The sequence below is a fragment of the Salvelinus sp. IW2-2015 genome, linkage group LG14, assembly GCF_002910315.2.
Source record: "Salvelinus sp. IW2-2015 linkage group LG14, ASM291031v2, whole genome shotgun sequence".
Lineage (NCBI taxonomy): Eukaryota > Metazoa > Chordata > Actinopteri > Salmoniformes > Salmonidae > Salvelinus > Salvelinus sp. IW2-2015.
The window spans coordinates 8,521,368-8,538,273 of record NC_036854.1 but is presented as its reverse complement, the minus strand read 5'-3'; the positions used below and the strand labels follow the sequence as shown (position 1 = coordinate 8,538,273).

At 45.1% G+C, this 16,906-nt stretch overlaps 1 protein-coding gene across 1 annotated transcript in view; it reads left to right on the top strand.

The window, feature by feature from the left end:
• Positions 1–3,402: 3,402 nt before the first annotated feature.
• Positions 3,403–16,906, top strand: part of LOC111972652 (utrophin-like) — a 153,884-nt gene continuing 140,380 nt past the window's right edge. The window contains 9 exon segments of the mRNA XM_070446762.1: positions 3,403–3,587; positions 6,612–6,833; positions 11,128–11,309; positions 12,907–13,057; positions 13,298–13,417; positions 13,524–13,625; positions 13,982–14,089; positions 14,601–14,780; positions 16,683–16,876. Coding sequence (XP_070302863.1) covers positions 3,459–3,587; positions 6,612–6,833; positions 11,128–11,309; positions 12,907–13,057; positions 13,298–13,417; positions 13,524–13,625; positions 13,982–14,089; positions 14,601–14,780; positions 16,683–16,876 — 1,388 coding nt within the window. The 5' untranslated portion in view covers positions 3,403–3,458.

Sequence of the window (16,906 nt, the reverse complement as noted above, 5' to 3'; positions counted from 1 at the left end):
ATATACATATACTATACATACCTATATACATATACATACTATACATATACACTACCATTCAAAAGTTTGGGGTCACTTACAAATGTCCTTATTTTTGAAAGAAATGCAAATTTTTTGTCCATTAAAATAACATCAAATTGATCAGAAATACAGTGTAGACATTGTTAATGTTGTAAATGACTATTGTAGGTGGAAACGGCTGTTTTTTTATGGAATTTCTACATAGGTGTACAGATGCCCATTATCAGCAGCCATCACTCCTGTGTTCCAATGGCACATTGTTAGCTAATCCAAGTTTATCATTTTCAAAGGCTAATTGATCAATAGAAAACCCTTTTGCAATTATGTTAGCACAGCTGAAAACTGTTGTCCTGATTAAAGAAGCAATAAAACTGGCCTTCTTTAGACTAGTTGAGTATCTGGAGCATCAGCATTTGTGGGTTTGATTACAGGTTCAAAATGGCCAGAAACAAAGACCTTTCTTCTGAAACTTGTCGGTCTATTCTTGTTCTGAGAAATGAAAGCTATTCCATGTGAGAATTTGCCAAGAAACTGAAGATCTCGTACAACTCTGTGTACTACTCCCTTCACAGAACAGCGCAAACTGGCTCTAACCAGAATAGAAAGAAGAGTGGGAGGTCCCGGTGTACAACTGAGCACTAGGACAAGTACATTAGTGTCTAGTTTGAGTAACAGACGCCTCACAAGTCCTCAACTGGCAGCTTCATTAAATAGTACCCGCAAAACACCAGTCTCAACGTCAACAGTGAAGAGGCGACTCCGGAATGCTGGCCTTCTAGGCAGAGTTTCAAAGAAAAAGCCATATCTCAGACTGGCCAATTAAAAGAAAAGATTAAGATGGGCAAAAGAACACAGACACTGGACAGAGTGTCTGTGTTCAATCTAAGTTTGAGGTGTTCGGATCACAAAGAAGAACATTCTTGAGATGCAGAAAAAAATGAAAAGAGGCTGGAGGAGTGCTTGACGCCATCTGTCAAGCATGGTGGATGTAACGTGATGGTCTGGAGGTGCTTTGGTGGTGGCAAAGTGAGAGATTTGTACAGGGTAAAAGGGATCTTGAAGAAGGAAGGCTATCACTCCATTTTGCAACGCCATGCCATACCCTATGGACGGCGATTTAATTGGAGCCAATTTCCTCCAACAACAGGACAATGACACAAAGCACAGCTCCAAACTATGCAAGAACTATTCAGGGAAGAAACAGTCAGCCGGTATTCTGTCTATAATGGAGTGGCCAGCACAGTCACCAGATCTCAACCGTATTGAGCTTTTGTGGTATCAGCTTGACCGTATGGTACGTAAGAAATGCCCATCAAGCCAATCCAACTTGTGGGAGGTGCTTCAGGAAGCATGGGTTCAAATCTCTTCAGATTACCTCAACAAATTGACGACTAGAATGCCAAAGGTCTGCACGGCTGTAATTTCTGCAAATGGAGGATTCTTTGACAAAGCAAAGTTTGAAGAGCACAATTATTTCAATTAGAAATCATTATTCATAACCTTGTCAACGTCTTGACTATATTTCCTATTCATTTTGCAACTAATTTCATATATGTTTTCATGGAAATCAAGAATTTTTAAGTGACCCCAAACTTTTGAATGGGAACACCTTCCTATTATTGAGGTGTACCCCCCCAGCCTCAATTTGTCAGGGCATGGACTCTACAAGGTGCCAAGTGTTCCACAGGGATGCTGGCCCATGTTGACTCCAATGCTTCCCACAGTTGTGTCAAGTTGGCTCGATGTCCTTTGGGTGGTGGACCATTCTTGATAAACACAGAAAACTGTTGAGCATGAAAAACCCAGCGGCATTGCAGTTCTTGACACAAACCGGTGCGCCTGGCGACAACTAGCAGACCCTGTTCAAAGGCACTTTACATATTTTGTCTTGCCCATTCATCCTCTGAATGGCACACATACACAATCCATGTCTCAATTGTCTCAAGGCTTAAAAATCCTTCTTTAACCCGTCTCCTCCCCTTCATCTACACTGCTTGAAGTGGATTTAACAAGTTACATCAATAAGGGATCATAGCTTTCACTTGGTCAGTCTATGTCATGGAAAGAGCAAGTGTTCTTAATGTTTGTATACTATAGACTTACACTATATATACTAAAGTATGTGGACACACGTAAAAATCGTCTGTCCTCGGTTGCAACACTCACTACCGAGTTCCAAACTGCCTCTGGAAGAAACGTCAGCACAAGAACTGTTCATCGGGAGCATCATGAAATTGGTTTCCATGGCCAAGCAGCCGCACACAAGCCTAAGATAACCATGCGCAATGCCAAGCGTCGGCTGGAGTGGTGTAAAGCTCACTTATATTGGACTCTGGAACAGAGGAAACGCGTTCTTTGGAGTGATGAATCACCATCCGGCAGTCCGACGGACGAATTTGAGTTTGGCGGATGCCAGGAGAACACTACCTACCCCAATGCATAGTGCCAACTGTAAAGTTTGGTGGAGAAGGAATAAGGGTCTGGGGCTGTTTTTTATGGTTCGGGTTAAGCCTCTTAGTTCCAGTGAAGGGAAATCTTAGCGTTACATCATATAATGACATTCTATAAGATTCTGTGCTTCCAACTTTGTAGCAACAGTTTGGGGAAGGCCCTTTCCTGTTTCAGCATGACAATGCCCCTGTGCACAAAGTGAGGTCCATACAGAAATGGTTTGGGATGAATTGGAACGCTGACTGCGAGCCAGGGCTAATCACCCAACATCAGTGCCCAACCTCACTAATTCCCATGTGGCTGAATGGAAGAAAGTCCCCGCAGCAATGTTCCAACATCTAGTGGAAAGTCTTCCCAAAAGAGTGGAGGCTGTTAAAGCAGCAACGGGGGGACCAACTCCATATTAATGCCCATGATTTTGGAATGAGATGTTTGACGACCAGGTGTCCACATACCTTTGGTCATGTAGTGTATATATTTTGACATTTCACAGACATACATATATCACAGTCCTATGTTTTTACGGGCAAGTGAAAGGTTTTATGTCTTTACCCGTTCTTAAATTAGCTGTAGGCCTCCTGTTCTCTACATGTGTGGATACACACGGTTCAGTGTGTAGTCCTAGCACGCAACGTTCAGTTTGTGTAGTTCTGGGTATACACACACGCTGTTATGTCATGCCTTGGCCTGACTCTCTCCCTCTCTCTTTTTCTGTCTCTGTCTCTATCTCTCTCTCTCTCTGTCTCTGTCTCTCTCTCTTTCTCTCTCTATCAATCATTCCCCTGACATTGTTCTTCTCCTACTGTTCTTTTGCTCCTTCACCTCCCTTTCCCTCTTTAATTTCCCTATCCCCCTTGTCTGATCCTCTTATATCTGTCTCGCTCCCTCTCCTCTTTCCTCCCTCCCTCTCTACCCCATCTCCTCCTCTCCTCTTCCTTTCGCTCTCAGACGTGGCAGTTCAGTTGCCAGATAAGAAGTCCATCATCATGTATGTGATGTCCCTGTTTGCTGTCCTGCCTAAAGATGTGACTATGGAAGCCATCAGAGAGGTGGAGACCTTGCCCCGCAGATACAAGGTGGAGCCTGACGAGAGCAAGGCCCTCAGCAGAGCACAGGTACAAACAGTTCAACGGGCCAGAGCTTACATTAGCTGTTTACCGCTGATGGTATTACATGGCAATATAGCATGATAATAAACTGACACGAGCCATGCTGATGTAGAGGCCAGGCTGATGCTAAAACCTATCTTCATACATCGTATAACATGCGCTTCGTAAACTAGAGTTGTATTACAAAGAACGTGGTGTGAATCCAACTCTATCAGTCCCATCTTCGCTCAGTGTCTCTGGCTGTATCAGAATGAGTGAGTTCAGCTGACAGACCCTGCTTCTCTCTCTGTGTACTGTAGCTGGCTAGAATGAGTCACCCCTCTGCTTCAAAGACCCACTCCGCCAGTCCTCCAGTCTACTCCCAGTTACTCTGCTAATGAAAAGCTCTGCTGGAGCTCCCTGAGTAGAGTAGGAACGGGGGAAGTGACTCACCCCACTCCACACCCCTCCCCATTCTAAAAATGGCCTTCAATGTTAGAGAGAATGTCTCCAAAGGAGTAGGGAATAATATATCATTTGTCTAAATTCAATTGACATGCATTTCCAATGCCACATCTAACATACTCTTTATCCTTCTATCACATCAGTCAGTTCTCTGACATATCACTGAATTTAGCAGGGGATTAATGTTATTTATTTGGGTAAGTACCCCTGGCATGCAAGTGCTATGGAGGGGAGAATATTTCAGTCGAACTTCCTGCTCTTAATTTCCACAATTTAAGTGTTTTGTGGACTTCTCCCAGGTGGAAGGCGAATGGCCCTAAACCAGTCTTTATTGCCCTCGGATGAAAACTTCCCACGCTTGGAGAGAGCGCTGGAAAAGTATATTTTAACAGGGCTAGAGTGGTCCAATGAGGGTTGACTTTCCTGGCACACATGCTGTCCCCACAGGAAGTGATATTGGTGGTTGGATACAGAAGGAAGGATGAACAGGGAAAATCTTTGTGCTTTTCTGTGTGTGTTTTACCACATCATAGTGACTTTTTATGTAGATTTAGAGTCTAGTTAATGCTTTCAATGCAGAGTTTAAAAAATCAGTTTACACTTTTACTGTCATAACATTGTTTATTGCGTTAATTTGTTTTTTTCTCATCAGAAGTTATTAGCTTGCTGAAAACATTGAACAATCTATGCACCCTGGACTGAACTTCTCACAGTGAGGATTGATGCATTACAAGCTATATTAACACGTCTATATTACATTAAACTAAGAATGCAGCAACACAGTTGAAGAATATCATGTGGAGATAACTAAGTGTTCTCCACAACCAAACCACAGATATTTTATAGCATTAAAGTGAATAAGTAGAGCCAGGCTTCATGGGCTTACAGCTCTCTCTCTCTCTCTCTCTCTCTCTCGCTCTCTCTCATTTCCCTCCCTCCCTCCCTATACTCCCAGGCTCTGCAGTAACAAAGACATTTAAAACATGTGGGCGCCTCTTCCAAATCTCCAAATGCCATGGAATATTTTCAACAAATGACCTTTTCCTTTCTGCCGCAGAGAATTCTGGGTAATTTCATGGGGATAAAACAAAGGTCTGTTTGAGTTGGGGCGATTTGAGTCCTAGCATCTATTAACATCACTCTCATCTTTGTCTTGGCACGCCCTGCGGCTGTACTGATTTCTATCGATCTACTCTTCCATTCATCTCTGGTTACAGATGAAAGTGTTGTTCCGTTATGACTCTTGTCCCCAAAATACCCCGTAGCACTTGTTGTCTAATGCCTGGATTTCGAGGCTGGCAGTTCTGTTGAATGTCACTGAATAAGGAATAACTTCCAAGAAGTTACAGCCAGGCTGTTACCTGACTTAATCAACATTTATCTACATAAATCACCCACCCCCCCATCTCTCCAAACTCCCCCATTACATTAGGGTTGGCAGGTAGCCTAGCGGTTATGAGCGTTAACCAGTAACTGAAAGGTTGCTGGTTCGAATTCCAGAGCCGACTAGGTGAAAAATCTGTCTGTGCCCTTGAGCAAGGCACTTAACCCTAATTGCTCCTGTAAGTCGACCTGGATAAGAGTGTCTGTTAAACAGTAAAAATCTAAATTAGAATTGATTCAAGATTTTGTTCAAATAATTTCTTAGCTCTCAGGAAGCAGATTAGACGTAGCAGGGAAAGAGGTCATGAAGAGAAATTGCACACTTTTTACACAGCTTGGCTTCCCTCTGCTCTGGTTAATTGGTGCATGCTCTGGGCTCTCTGATCAGGAAGTATATTAGTTAGAATCTATCTACAGAGTGCCGCTTGGGACATAAAGTACAGTACAATGGTAGGGACCAGACCACCACTTCTCACCTCTCACTCCTACTTTCTCACTCCTACTTTCTCACTCCTACTTTCTCTCTCCTACTTTCTCACTCTCTGTCTTGTTTGCAGTTAATTGATCATTTACCATTTATTTTATATTCAATCTCATTCTTTGTAACTTTAAGTGTGCAGCTTTTCATTTTCTTCTAATGTGTCCGAAATGGCATCCTACATTTGCCTACAGCCCTATGGGAATAGGATGCCCATGTCTACCCCAGCCAGCTTCAGTACAGTGTTTGTGTTCAGCCTAGTCAGCGAGTATTATTCCTGGAATGAGGGTTGACCTGCCTGGCTGGCCAGACCAGTGGCACCACACCTCCCAGTGTCTGGCTCTGGGCTGGGGCCTTTATTTAGCTAGGCTGCCTCCTGTTTGTCGTCCAGGCCCTGGGTGGGTCACTGATCCCCCGTCTAAACTGCCTTCCTCTTATGCAGCAGAACCAGGCTCCTCCTAGTCGTCTGGGCCTATTTTAAGATGACATTCACACGGAATGTGTTTTGATCGAGAGTTTCGAACTTTGATTGGTTGTGATGATAATGTGGTGAAAAGGTCATCCAAAAGGGATCTTAGCATTTATGGATCTTGTGATTTGATTTAGAGTTTTTACCATTGTGAGCAGTACTGTTGAGTATTTAGAGCACCATGCTCTTACTTACTAAACCACTATATAACCTATGAGTGTTTGGCCCTTAACCCACTCTCTTCCTCCATCTTTAGGCTCATGTTGAGATGGAGGAAGCCGTCTCCCCCCGGGCAGATACCCCCAGCACACTGACGGAGACGGAGGAGGAGGTGGGCATGGAGGTGGATCTGGACTCATACCAGGCCACCCTGGAGGAGGTGCTCACCTGGCTCCTCTCTGCTGAGGACTCACTGCAGGTGCAGGAGGAGGTGTCGGACGACGTGGAGGAGGTCAAGGAGCAGTTCCACACACACGAGGTGAGGACGGGAGAAATGTGTGCATGCAGACACAGATACATGAAGCAGGTCCAGACAAGACCGGCACAAATGCATGCACAAAGTAGGCTTGGACTGACAGATACACACACACACACACACACTCACTTACTTACAAGGTCATCCAACTCTGATGCACACAAAACACACATATGGACATGCAATCTTGCATGAAGAATGCAATGCCAGTCCACAGATGTTAACACAGATATTCACATACAGTACAACTTTCTCAGAACAGTTGTTACTCAGTAATTAACATTTCACGGTATCTGATGTTTTGAGATGTATTCTGACAACAGGTTCAGTTAGTACTCTAACAAGGCAGTGTGTCTGTGTGAGCTTCTCCACGAGGAGAGTATGCATAGTTCTATCCCAGGGATGGGGGCCTCCTGCCCACGTCCCAGAGAACATGCTCCGTACATGTCGGGAATGTCAGGAATTCTGCCGTGCAGAGCACATCGCTCCGTGGAGCTGGAGCCGTGTCCCAGTTGGGTGCTTCCTGCTCCAAATCCTGGCATGGCAGAGAGTTACAGGGCAGGAACGGGTGTATGTCTGTGTGTAAGAGGTGGGGCTTTGGCTGTTGTCTCTTGGCAGAGATGTGAATATTTGAAAGTCTAATGTTCTAATGGAATCCAGGTCAGAAGCAAAAGCTGGTGGCAAAAACAAAGGCCCAAAGCCTCTTTAAGAAATACATTCTTTTCAGGAGTGGAAACCCCTTCACGTATCTAGGTAATTTCCACAGTTAAACTAGAACACTTCAAAACAATGTGTTCCAAGTTTCAAAGTTTATTCGCCACCTGCACAGGAGAGTACAGTCAAATTGTTACCTTAAGAGCTTTTTCCCGACAATGCAGTGATGATAATAATATAGGTAATAATAGAAAATAGAATAAAAAACACACAACAAGTAAGAAATAGGTTGAAGAAACACGAGAATGCAAGCATCTACAGGTCAGTGCCAGTACCTTATTCAATGTGCAGGGGTACTGGAGTGTTGAGGTAGGTTTATACATAAAACGTGACTGGTAGTAGGATATACATGTAAACAGGGGTAATAGTGACCAGTAGCAGGATAAATAGATACACTGGGGGGCCTCCCGGGTGGCGCAGTGGTCTAGGGCACTGCATCGCAGTGCTAGCTGCGCCACCAGAGTCTCTGGGTTCGCGCCCAGGCTCTGTCGCAGCCGGCCGCGACCGGGGGGTCCGTGGGGCGACGCACAATTGGCCTAGCGTCGCCCGGGTTAGGGAGGGTTTGGCCGGTAGGGATATCCTTGTCTCATCGCGCTCCAGCGACTCCTGTGGCGGGCCGGGCGCAGTGCGCGCTAACCAAGGGGGCCAGGTGCACGGTGTTTCCTCCGACACATTGGTGCGGCTGGCTTCCAGGTTGGAGGCGCGCTGTGTTAAGAAGCAGTGCGGCTTGGTTGGGTTGTGCTTCGGAGGACGCACGGCTTTCGACCTTCGTCTCTCCCGAGCCCGTACGGGAGTTGTAGCGATGAGACAAGATTGTAATTACTAGCGATTGGATACCACGAAAATTGGGGAGAAAATGGGATAAAAAATATTTAAATAATAAAAATAGATACACTGAGTGTATAAACCATTATGAACACCTGCTCTTTCCATGACATGACATAAACTGACCAGGTGAATTCAGGTGAAAGCTATGATCGCTTATTGATGTCACTTAAATTCATTTCCATCCATTTCAATCAGTGTAGATGAAGGGAAGGAGACAGGTTAAAGAATGATTTTTAAGCCTTGAGACAATTGAGACATGGATTGTGTATGTGTGCCGTTCAGAGGGTGAATGGGCAAGACAAGATTTAACAGGGTAGGTGCCAGGCGCTCCGTGTCAAGAACTGCAATGCTGCTGGGTTTTTCACGCTCAACAGTTTCCCGTGTGTATCAAGAATGGTCCACCACCCAAAGGACATCCAGCCAACTAGACACAACTGTGGGAAGCATTGGAGTCAACATGGGCCAGCATCCCTGTGGAAAGCTTTTGACACCTTGCCGAGTCCATGCCCTGACGAATTGAGGCAGTTTTGAGGACAAAGGGTGTGCAACTCAATATTAGGACGGTGTTCCTAATGTTTTGTACACTCAGTGTAGATACTAATGGTAATTGCAATAAATAATCTATGAACAGCAGCGTAATGGTAGTAATAAATCAAATCAATAATCAATTTACCAACAGCATAGGTGTGAGGGGGCGTGTGGGTGTAAGTGTGTGGTTCAGTAATGAGAGCCTCCTTAGATAGAAGAGGCGCTGCAATGCCTTTTTCACGACTGTGCTGATGTAAGAGGACCATGTAAAGTCCTCAGTGATGTTGACACCGAAAGTGCTTACTCATCCCCAGTCAGAAGAGAGAAGAGAAACAGACAGTAATTCTCAAGCCTGTTCATGACTCCCACCAAGAGCTAATGCCATTCAGCCTCCTACATTTTTCACTTTTTTTCGCTCCTCTGAGTTCTGGCAACTCTTCCAACGCCACCCTAGTTTTGACTATCTTCCCTTTTCATTTCATAGTAGGCTCAACTGTCAAGAAGCTAGAACTCATGAACTCATGCTGTTTGTCCTTTACGGCTAGCTTAACTGTTGCTACGGCAACCGCTCAAGTGCAAGGGGCTGAGGTGACCCAGAATGCATTTGGGGAGCAGAGCGCTACTTGCTACACTGTTAGCCTTCGCCACAGTGGGAAGTGGATGGGAGAAACGTCCAGATGTGCGTGTGTGTGTGTGTGCGTGTGTGTGTGTGAATGCCAAGTCTTCCTGCCAACTCCAGAAGCCCAGCCAGTGGGTGATTATGGGGTTTTGTTAGGTCCTCTATAGAACACTGTGGATCTTCTCAAGGCTGCAGAAAACACTCTACTACTGAAAGATCGTATCAGTGCAGAACTACCATGTTATATTATACAGCAGAGCAGAACTACCATGTTATATTATACAGCAGAGCAGAACTACCATGTTATATTATACAGCAGAGCAGAACTACCATGTTATATTGTACAGCAGAGCAGAACTACCATGTTATATTGTACAGCAGAGCAGAACTACCATGTTATATTATACAGCAGAGCTGAACTACCATGTTATATTATGCAGCAGAGCAGAACTACCATGTTATATTATGCAGCAGAGCAGAACTACCATGTTATATTGTACAGCAGAGCTGAACTACCATGTTATTTTGTGCAGCAGAGCTGAACTACCATGTTGTATTGTGCAGCAGAGCTGAACTGCCATGTTATATTGTACAGCAGAGCAGAACTGCCATGGTGTTATATTGTACAGCAGAGCTGAACTGCCATGGTGTTATATTGTACAGCAGAGCTGAACTGCCATTGGTGTTTATTGTACCGCAGAGCAGAACTGCCATGGTGTTATATTGTACAGCAGAGCTGAACTGCCATGGTGTTATATTGTACAGCAGAGCAGAACTGCCATGGTGTTATATTGTACCGCAGAGCAGAACTGCCATGGTGTTATATTTGTACAAGCAGAGCTGAACTGCCATGGTGTTATATTGTACAGCAGAGCTGAACTGCCATGGTGTTATATTGTACAGCAGAGCTGAACTGCCATGGTGTTATATTGTACAGCAGAGCAGAACTGCCATGGTGTTATATTGTACCGCAGAGCAGAACTGCCACGGTGTTATATTGTACCGCAGAGCAGAACTGCCACGGTGTTTATTGTAACCGCAGAGCCAGAACTGCCATGGTGTTATATTGTACAGCAGAGCTGAACTGCCATGGTGTTATATTGTACAGCAGAGCTGAACTGCCATGGTGTTATATTGCACCGCAGAGCAGAACTGCCATGGTGTTATATTGTACAGCAGAGTTGAACTGCCACGGTGTTATATTGTGCAGCAGAGCTGAACTGCCACGGTGTTATATTGTGCAGCAGAGCACACGCTGTCCCTTTGCCCTACTATAGAGAGCTGCTATCCTCACTGATCTGAAGACCATTTTGGGAGATACAAAACATGTCCTTTCACTTTAGTGTCTATGTAGTGCTTTTCAATTACGTGACCTATTATTTGACCCCAAAAATGATTTCTGAGGCACTATAGGCTATGTGTGTGTGAGTAAGACAGAAGCAACACGTGGACCTCTTGTAGAGTTCTTTAGTGACTGGGACACAGATACTCTCTGTGTTTGTCAATGTTTTAGTATTTATACTTTGGCTGCATACTACCATTATGATCGAAGTACTTCACGCTCTTGTAATCTTCTCACCCCTGACCTCTCACCTCTGACCCCTGCAGGACTTTATGATGGAGCTGACGGCCCACCAGAGCAGCGTGGGGAACGTGCTGCAGGTGGGCAACCAGCTCATCTCCCAGGGCAACCTGACGGAGGAAGAGGAGGATGAGATCAGGGAACAGATGACTCTGCTCAACTCCCGCTGGGAGAACATCCGCGTGGTCAGCATGGACCGACAGGCCAGGTACTGGATACACACACACTGGAACACACGCACCTATGACCCTTTCCTCTCAGACACACATACACACGCATGAACCCCGCCTCACACATATGCACACATACTATTTAGTATTTTATTAGGATCCTCATTAGCTGTTGCCAAGGCAGCAGCTACTCTTCCTGCAGTCCAAACAGAAATAAAACATTACATCATACAAAACATTGTGCTTCATACAAATGTACATTACTCCATTATTTCATTACAATACTACATTACATTACTAAGAATAATGTGTGTGTGTGTGTGTGTGTCTCTTCACAGTCTGGCTATATATAGTACTGTGCGTTTCTTAGCTTTTGCTCTGGCCTTGAGGACTGTGACCCTTGGTAGCATGTCTTGTGGGGAATGTATGGGTGTTTGAGCTGTGTTAACTGATTGAATAGACAGTTTGGCACATTCAATACATCAATACCTCTCTCAAAGACCAGTAGTGATCCAGTCAAAGTCTCTTCTACTTTGAGCCAGGAGAGATTGACATGCATGTTGTTGATGTTAGCCCTTCATGTACTTTTAAGGGCCAGACGTGCTGCTCTGTTCTGGGCCAACTGTAAGTTGCCTATGTCTTACTCTGCAGCACTGGACCATGTAACTGGGCACTAGTCTAGGTGTGGTAAAACTAGGGCCTGTTTAGTCGATTGTGATGTCAAGAAAGCAGAGCAGCACTTTATCACGGACAGACCTCTCACTATCTTAGCAACCGTTGAATCAATATGTTTTGACCATGTCAGCTTGCAATCTAGGGTTACTCCAAGAAGTTTAGTCTCCTTAACTTGCTCAATCGCCACATTATTCGTTACTAGATTTAGATTAGGTTAATGCTCAATGCTTTTAGTTTTTTATATACCGTATTTAGGACTAGCTTATTTCTAGCCACCCATTCTAAAGGTGACTGCAGGTCTTTAAGTGTTGCAGTGTTTTCATTTGCTGTGGTAGCTGACGTATATAATGTTGAGTCGTCAGTGCACATAGACACACAGGCTTTATTCAAGGCTTGTTAAAGGTCATTAGTAAAAATAGAAAACAGTAATGGGCTAAGACAGCTGCCTTAAGGTATACCACACTCTACCTGGTTTACTTTAGAGAGGCTTCCATTAAAGAAAACCCTCTGTGTTCTGATGAATAGGTAGCTCTTAATCCACGATATGGCAGAGTTTGTAAAGCCATATCACATTTGTTTTTCATTTCAAAAGCTGCGCTGAAGTCTCACAAAAGAGCTCCCTTAGTCTTGTTATTATCAATTTAATAATGTCCTTGTCCTTGACCAGATTATTTTGAGGCTCTGTTTACATGACACACAATCACATGGTTGGTTGAACGTGTGTGTGTGTGCCCGTTGTGACTTGTGAGTACAGTATGTGTGCTGCATTGTCATCCCCCCAGTGTATTATGAGGTCATTAATTATCACATGCTGCTGAAGCAGCTGAATAGACTGCTATCGCGTGCTCTGTTGGTCACACAGTTGGTCTTTCACCATTCACAGCACACTCTCCCCTCACTCTTTCTATCTTCCTCCCCTCTTTCTCTTTCTATATTTCTCTCTCCGTTCTCTCTCTCTAGGCTCCACGAGGTTCTGATGGACCTTCAGCAGCAGCAGCTGCAGCAGCTCTCTGATTGGCTGACAAAGACGGAGGAGCGAATCAGAAAGATGGAGATAGAGCCAATGGCGGGAGACGTGGAGGGGTACAAGGCCCAGATAGAGCAGCACAAAGTAAGGGAACATTTGATTGACTGGCACAAAGTAAACAAATGTTTTGATTGGGCATCACAAAGTAAAAATATAACTAGACAATCTGATAGGACAGCTGTGTTCACAGTACTCCCAATATGGCAGTTTTGAGCAATATCACCTTTAAATATGTGGCCACCATAAATGGACCCCCATAAAGCTTGATGGTGCCTGTGCTATGATTGCCCTGTACTGGGCTGTTAATGGTTTGTGTTGGTCCAGGGGTTGCAGAATGACCTGGAGGCAGAGCAGGTGAAGGTCAACTCTCTGACACACATGGTGGTGGTGGTAGATGAGAACAGTGGAGAGAGCGCCACTGCTGCACTGGAGGACCAACTGCAGGTAAGAGTAAAGCTTAAATTAAGTCCTGTTAATTGTTGATTTCAATTGATTGTATAATGGCTAAATCTCTCTTTCTCTCTGTCTCACCCTCGTTTCCTCCTCTCAGTCTCTGGGGGAGCGCTGGGCGGCAGTGTGTCGGTGGACAGAGGAGAGGTGGCACAAGTTACAGGACATCCTCCTGGTGTGGCAGCAGCTGCTGGAGGACCAGGTGAACACAAACACACACACCCACATTTTTATTTTGACTTGAATGCTACTAAACTGAGAAAAGTCTATTCATTGAGAATGAGCTCCAATCAGTTCTGATTGGAAGTTCCTTTACTGTAGTTGGAGTACTGGAGAAAGCCTTGTATACACAGACATAGGATCTCAGTCTACCGAGACATGAGTTTGACTGTTTGTTATGAGGTTCAGGTAATTCAATAATCTCAGGTAAATGTGTTCCCTAATTCAATTCCCAGATCTAAAATGAGCTCACACATCAACTAGTCCCATAGCTCCAGAACTCATCCCTTTGTTTGTGTTATGTCAGAAAGTTAACCTATTCACTCGTTCCTCTTTCAGAGTTTGTTCCAAGCGTGGCTGACAGAGAAAGAGGTGGCCTTAGGTGAGGTTCAGACCAACGCCTTCAAGGACCCGGGAGAGATGAATGCTAATGTCCGCAGATTAGCGGTAAGTGGTGTGCCACAAGATGCTACGACGTGCTAATTGCTAGGCTACGTTCATTAATGACGTTAGCATTTACCTGCAAAATCAAATTGCCGTATCCTTTCTAAGAGCTCTGTGATATAAAGAGTGGGGTCGTTTTTGCGGAAGTGCAGGCGGATGAGGAAATGAATATTTGACATGGATTAGCTACTATTTCATATTTGGCTTCATGTGTTATTACCAATTATATTATCAGGAATGTCAAAGGTAATATAAGGCAATCAAAAAGTTCAGCCTGAGATGTAGAGCTTTGGGAAATGTTTTCTTATCATTTATAATACATTTATAATGTGAATCTCTATGGTTGCTGAAGGCTACAGTATAGTCTAGACACAGAAATGACAGCTGGAAACTATTAGCAACACCCAACATCTTTTCTATTCTGTTTATTATTACTTTGCGAACCACATGCTAACTGCAGATGCATTTGAGGTCGGCTAGGAACCTTTGACCCCTGTGACTTGCCGTACCCTAGCTCCTGAAGGAGGACATGGAGAAGAAGCGGCGGACGCTTGACCAGCTGAGGGATGCGGGACAGGATGTGAGGTCACTGCTGAGAAGCGCCGAGGCGGGGGCGAGGATCGAGGGAGACACAGAGGAGCTGACCCAGAGATGGGATAACCTGGTCCAGAGACTAGAGGACTGCTCCTACCAGGTGTGTGTTTGTGTGTGTGTGTGTGTGTCAGTCCCAATATCATAACACCTCAACAGACCTGAGCTCGTGGAGACACAGACACAAACCTGTGTGTGTAGGCAGCTCCATTCCTGTCCTCATATCACTTAATTACCTAATTACCATGGAGACCAAATGCCACAATTCTTTAATCTGGCATGAAAAACATTCAGCTGACACATTCAACCATTTCCATCACTATTCACATGGCCCTAACACATCTGGACAAGAGGCACACCTATGTGAGAATGCTGTTTATTGACTACAGTTCAGCATTCAACACTATTGTTCCCTCCAAGCTCAACACCAAGCTCAGAACCCTGGGTCTGGATACCACTCTCTGCAACTGGATCCTGGACCCTGACGGGCAGACCACAGGCTGCAAGGATTGGCAACAACACAATCCAAAATGAAATCTAGATTCGGCTTCCTATTTCGCAACAAAGCCTCCTTCACTCACGCCGCCAAACATACTCTCGTAAAACTGACTATCCTACCGATCCTCAACTTCGGCGATGTCATTTACAAAATAGCTTCCAATACTCTACTCAGCAAACTGGATGCAATCTATCACAGTGCCATCCGTTTTGTCACCAAAGCCCCTTATACTACCCACCACTGCGACCTGTACGCTCTAGTCGGCTGGCCCTCGCTACATATTCGTCGCCAGACCCACTGGCTCCAGGTCATCTATAAGTCTATGCTAGGTAAAGCTCCGCCTTATCTCAGCTCACAACTCTTGTCAAGAGGGAGTAATAGCGTCTCCAATTCATAAGGTGGATGAAGAAATTCGGCATGCCACCCCGAGTGACTCAAAATACTACCGCTGCACCATCGAGAGCGTCCTGACCGGTTGCATCACGGCCTGGTACGGGAATTGCTCAGTGCACGACTTCAAGGCCCTCCAGCGTGTGGTGAAGACGTCCCAGTACATCACTGGGGCCGTGTTCCCACCCATCCAGGACCTACTTGAAACGGTGCCTGAGGAAGTCCAGCAGCATAATCAAGGAACCCACACACCCCAGCCACGAACTGTTCACTCCCTTAGCGTCAGGCAGATGGTATCGGAGTGTGAGGCCTGATACCAGCAGGCTCAGAGACAGTTTCTATCTACAAGCCATCAGACTGCTGAACACTTGAACTGACCATACTTCTCTGTGACGTTATTGCATAGCCTCCAGAGGCTTGCTGAGGCCCAATCGAGCTCCGTACCACATCGCCGTGCGCCTCCCAAATGATGTAACAATCCGGTTTGACATGATTGGTTGACCTCCTTGACAACTTCCTTCACAACTGCCCTGCGAAGCACAAGAAGTAGGAATGCCCTGACTTCCGCAGAGGCCATATCTAATAAATGCTGTATGGCCACTGCAGATGTCGGATTGACATGCAGAGCCTTTTACACTTATGCTAAAACGTTTATTCTATTCTACTGAATCATTTACTTTATTTTCATATTCTTATCTTTTATCATTTCTTGTTGTTGCATTGTTGAGAAGAAACCTGCAAGTAAGCAATTTTGTTGGATAGTGTATACCATGTGTATCTTGTACGTATGACTAATAAAACTTGCAACTTGAAACAGAGTCAGCAGGTCGCACAGTTTCTCACTGGTCTGTCCAAAGAGCCATTAGTGGATGGAAACCTACAAATAAGAGAAGAACAGGATTAAAAAGCAGTCAAGCCAATGCACTGTCTTGTGCAGAGGATGTAAATGACTATATACCTGTATACCAGGCTATGGGGGTGTCGGACTGCCCATAGGCATTTACTAGTCACAATACCACAGTGGCCATTTTGATCCAGTTCATTTGTCCTGTTGGGTTCTCTGTTCAGCCTGGTTGCAATCAGTCGCTCACACGCATGTTCTGAACCATTGCCAAGGTGACGGAGGCCGTGACGAAGGCCGCTGGGATGGCTCAGATTGCGGAAGGCTTCGCAATGGAGACGGTCGTGATGGAAACGGTCGCTGTGGCGGCAGCACGGCCTGAGAAGGGGCTTGACGACCAGGAGCTGGCCCCGCCCACTCCTCCCAAGAGACGATTGGTGGAGACGGATGAGTCGGAACTCAGGGGAGGGTAAGGACTGGAACACACACACACTCACAC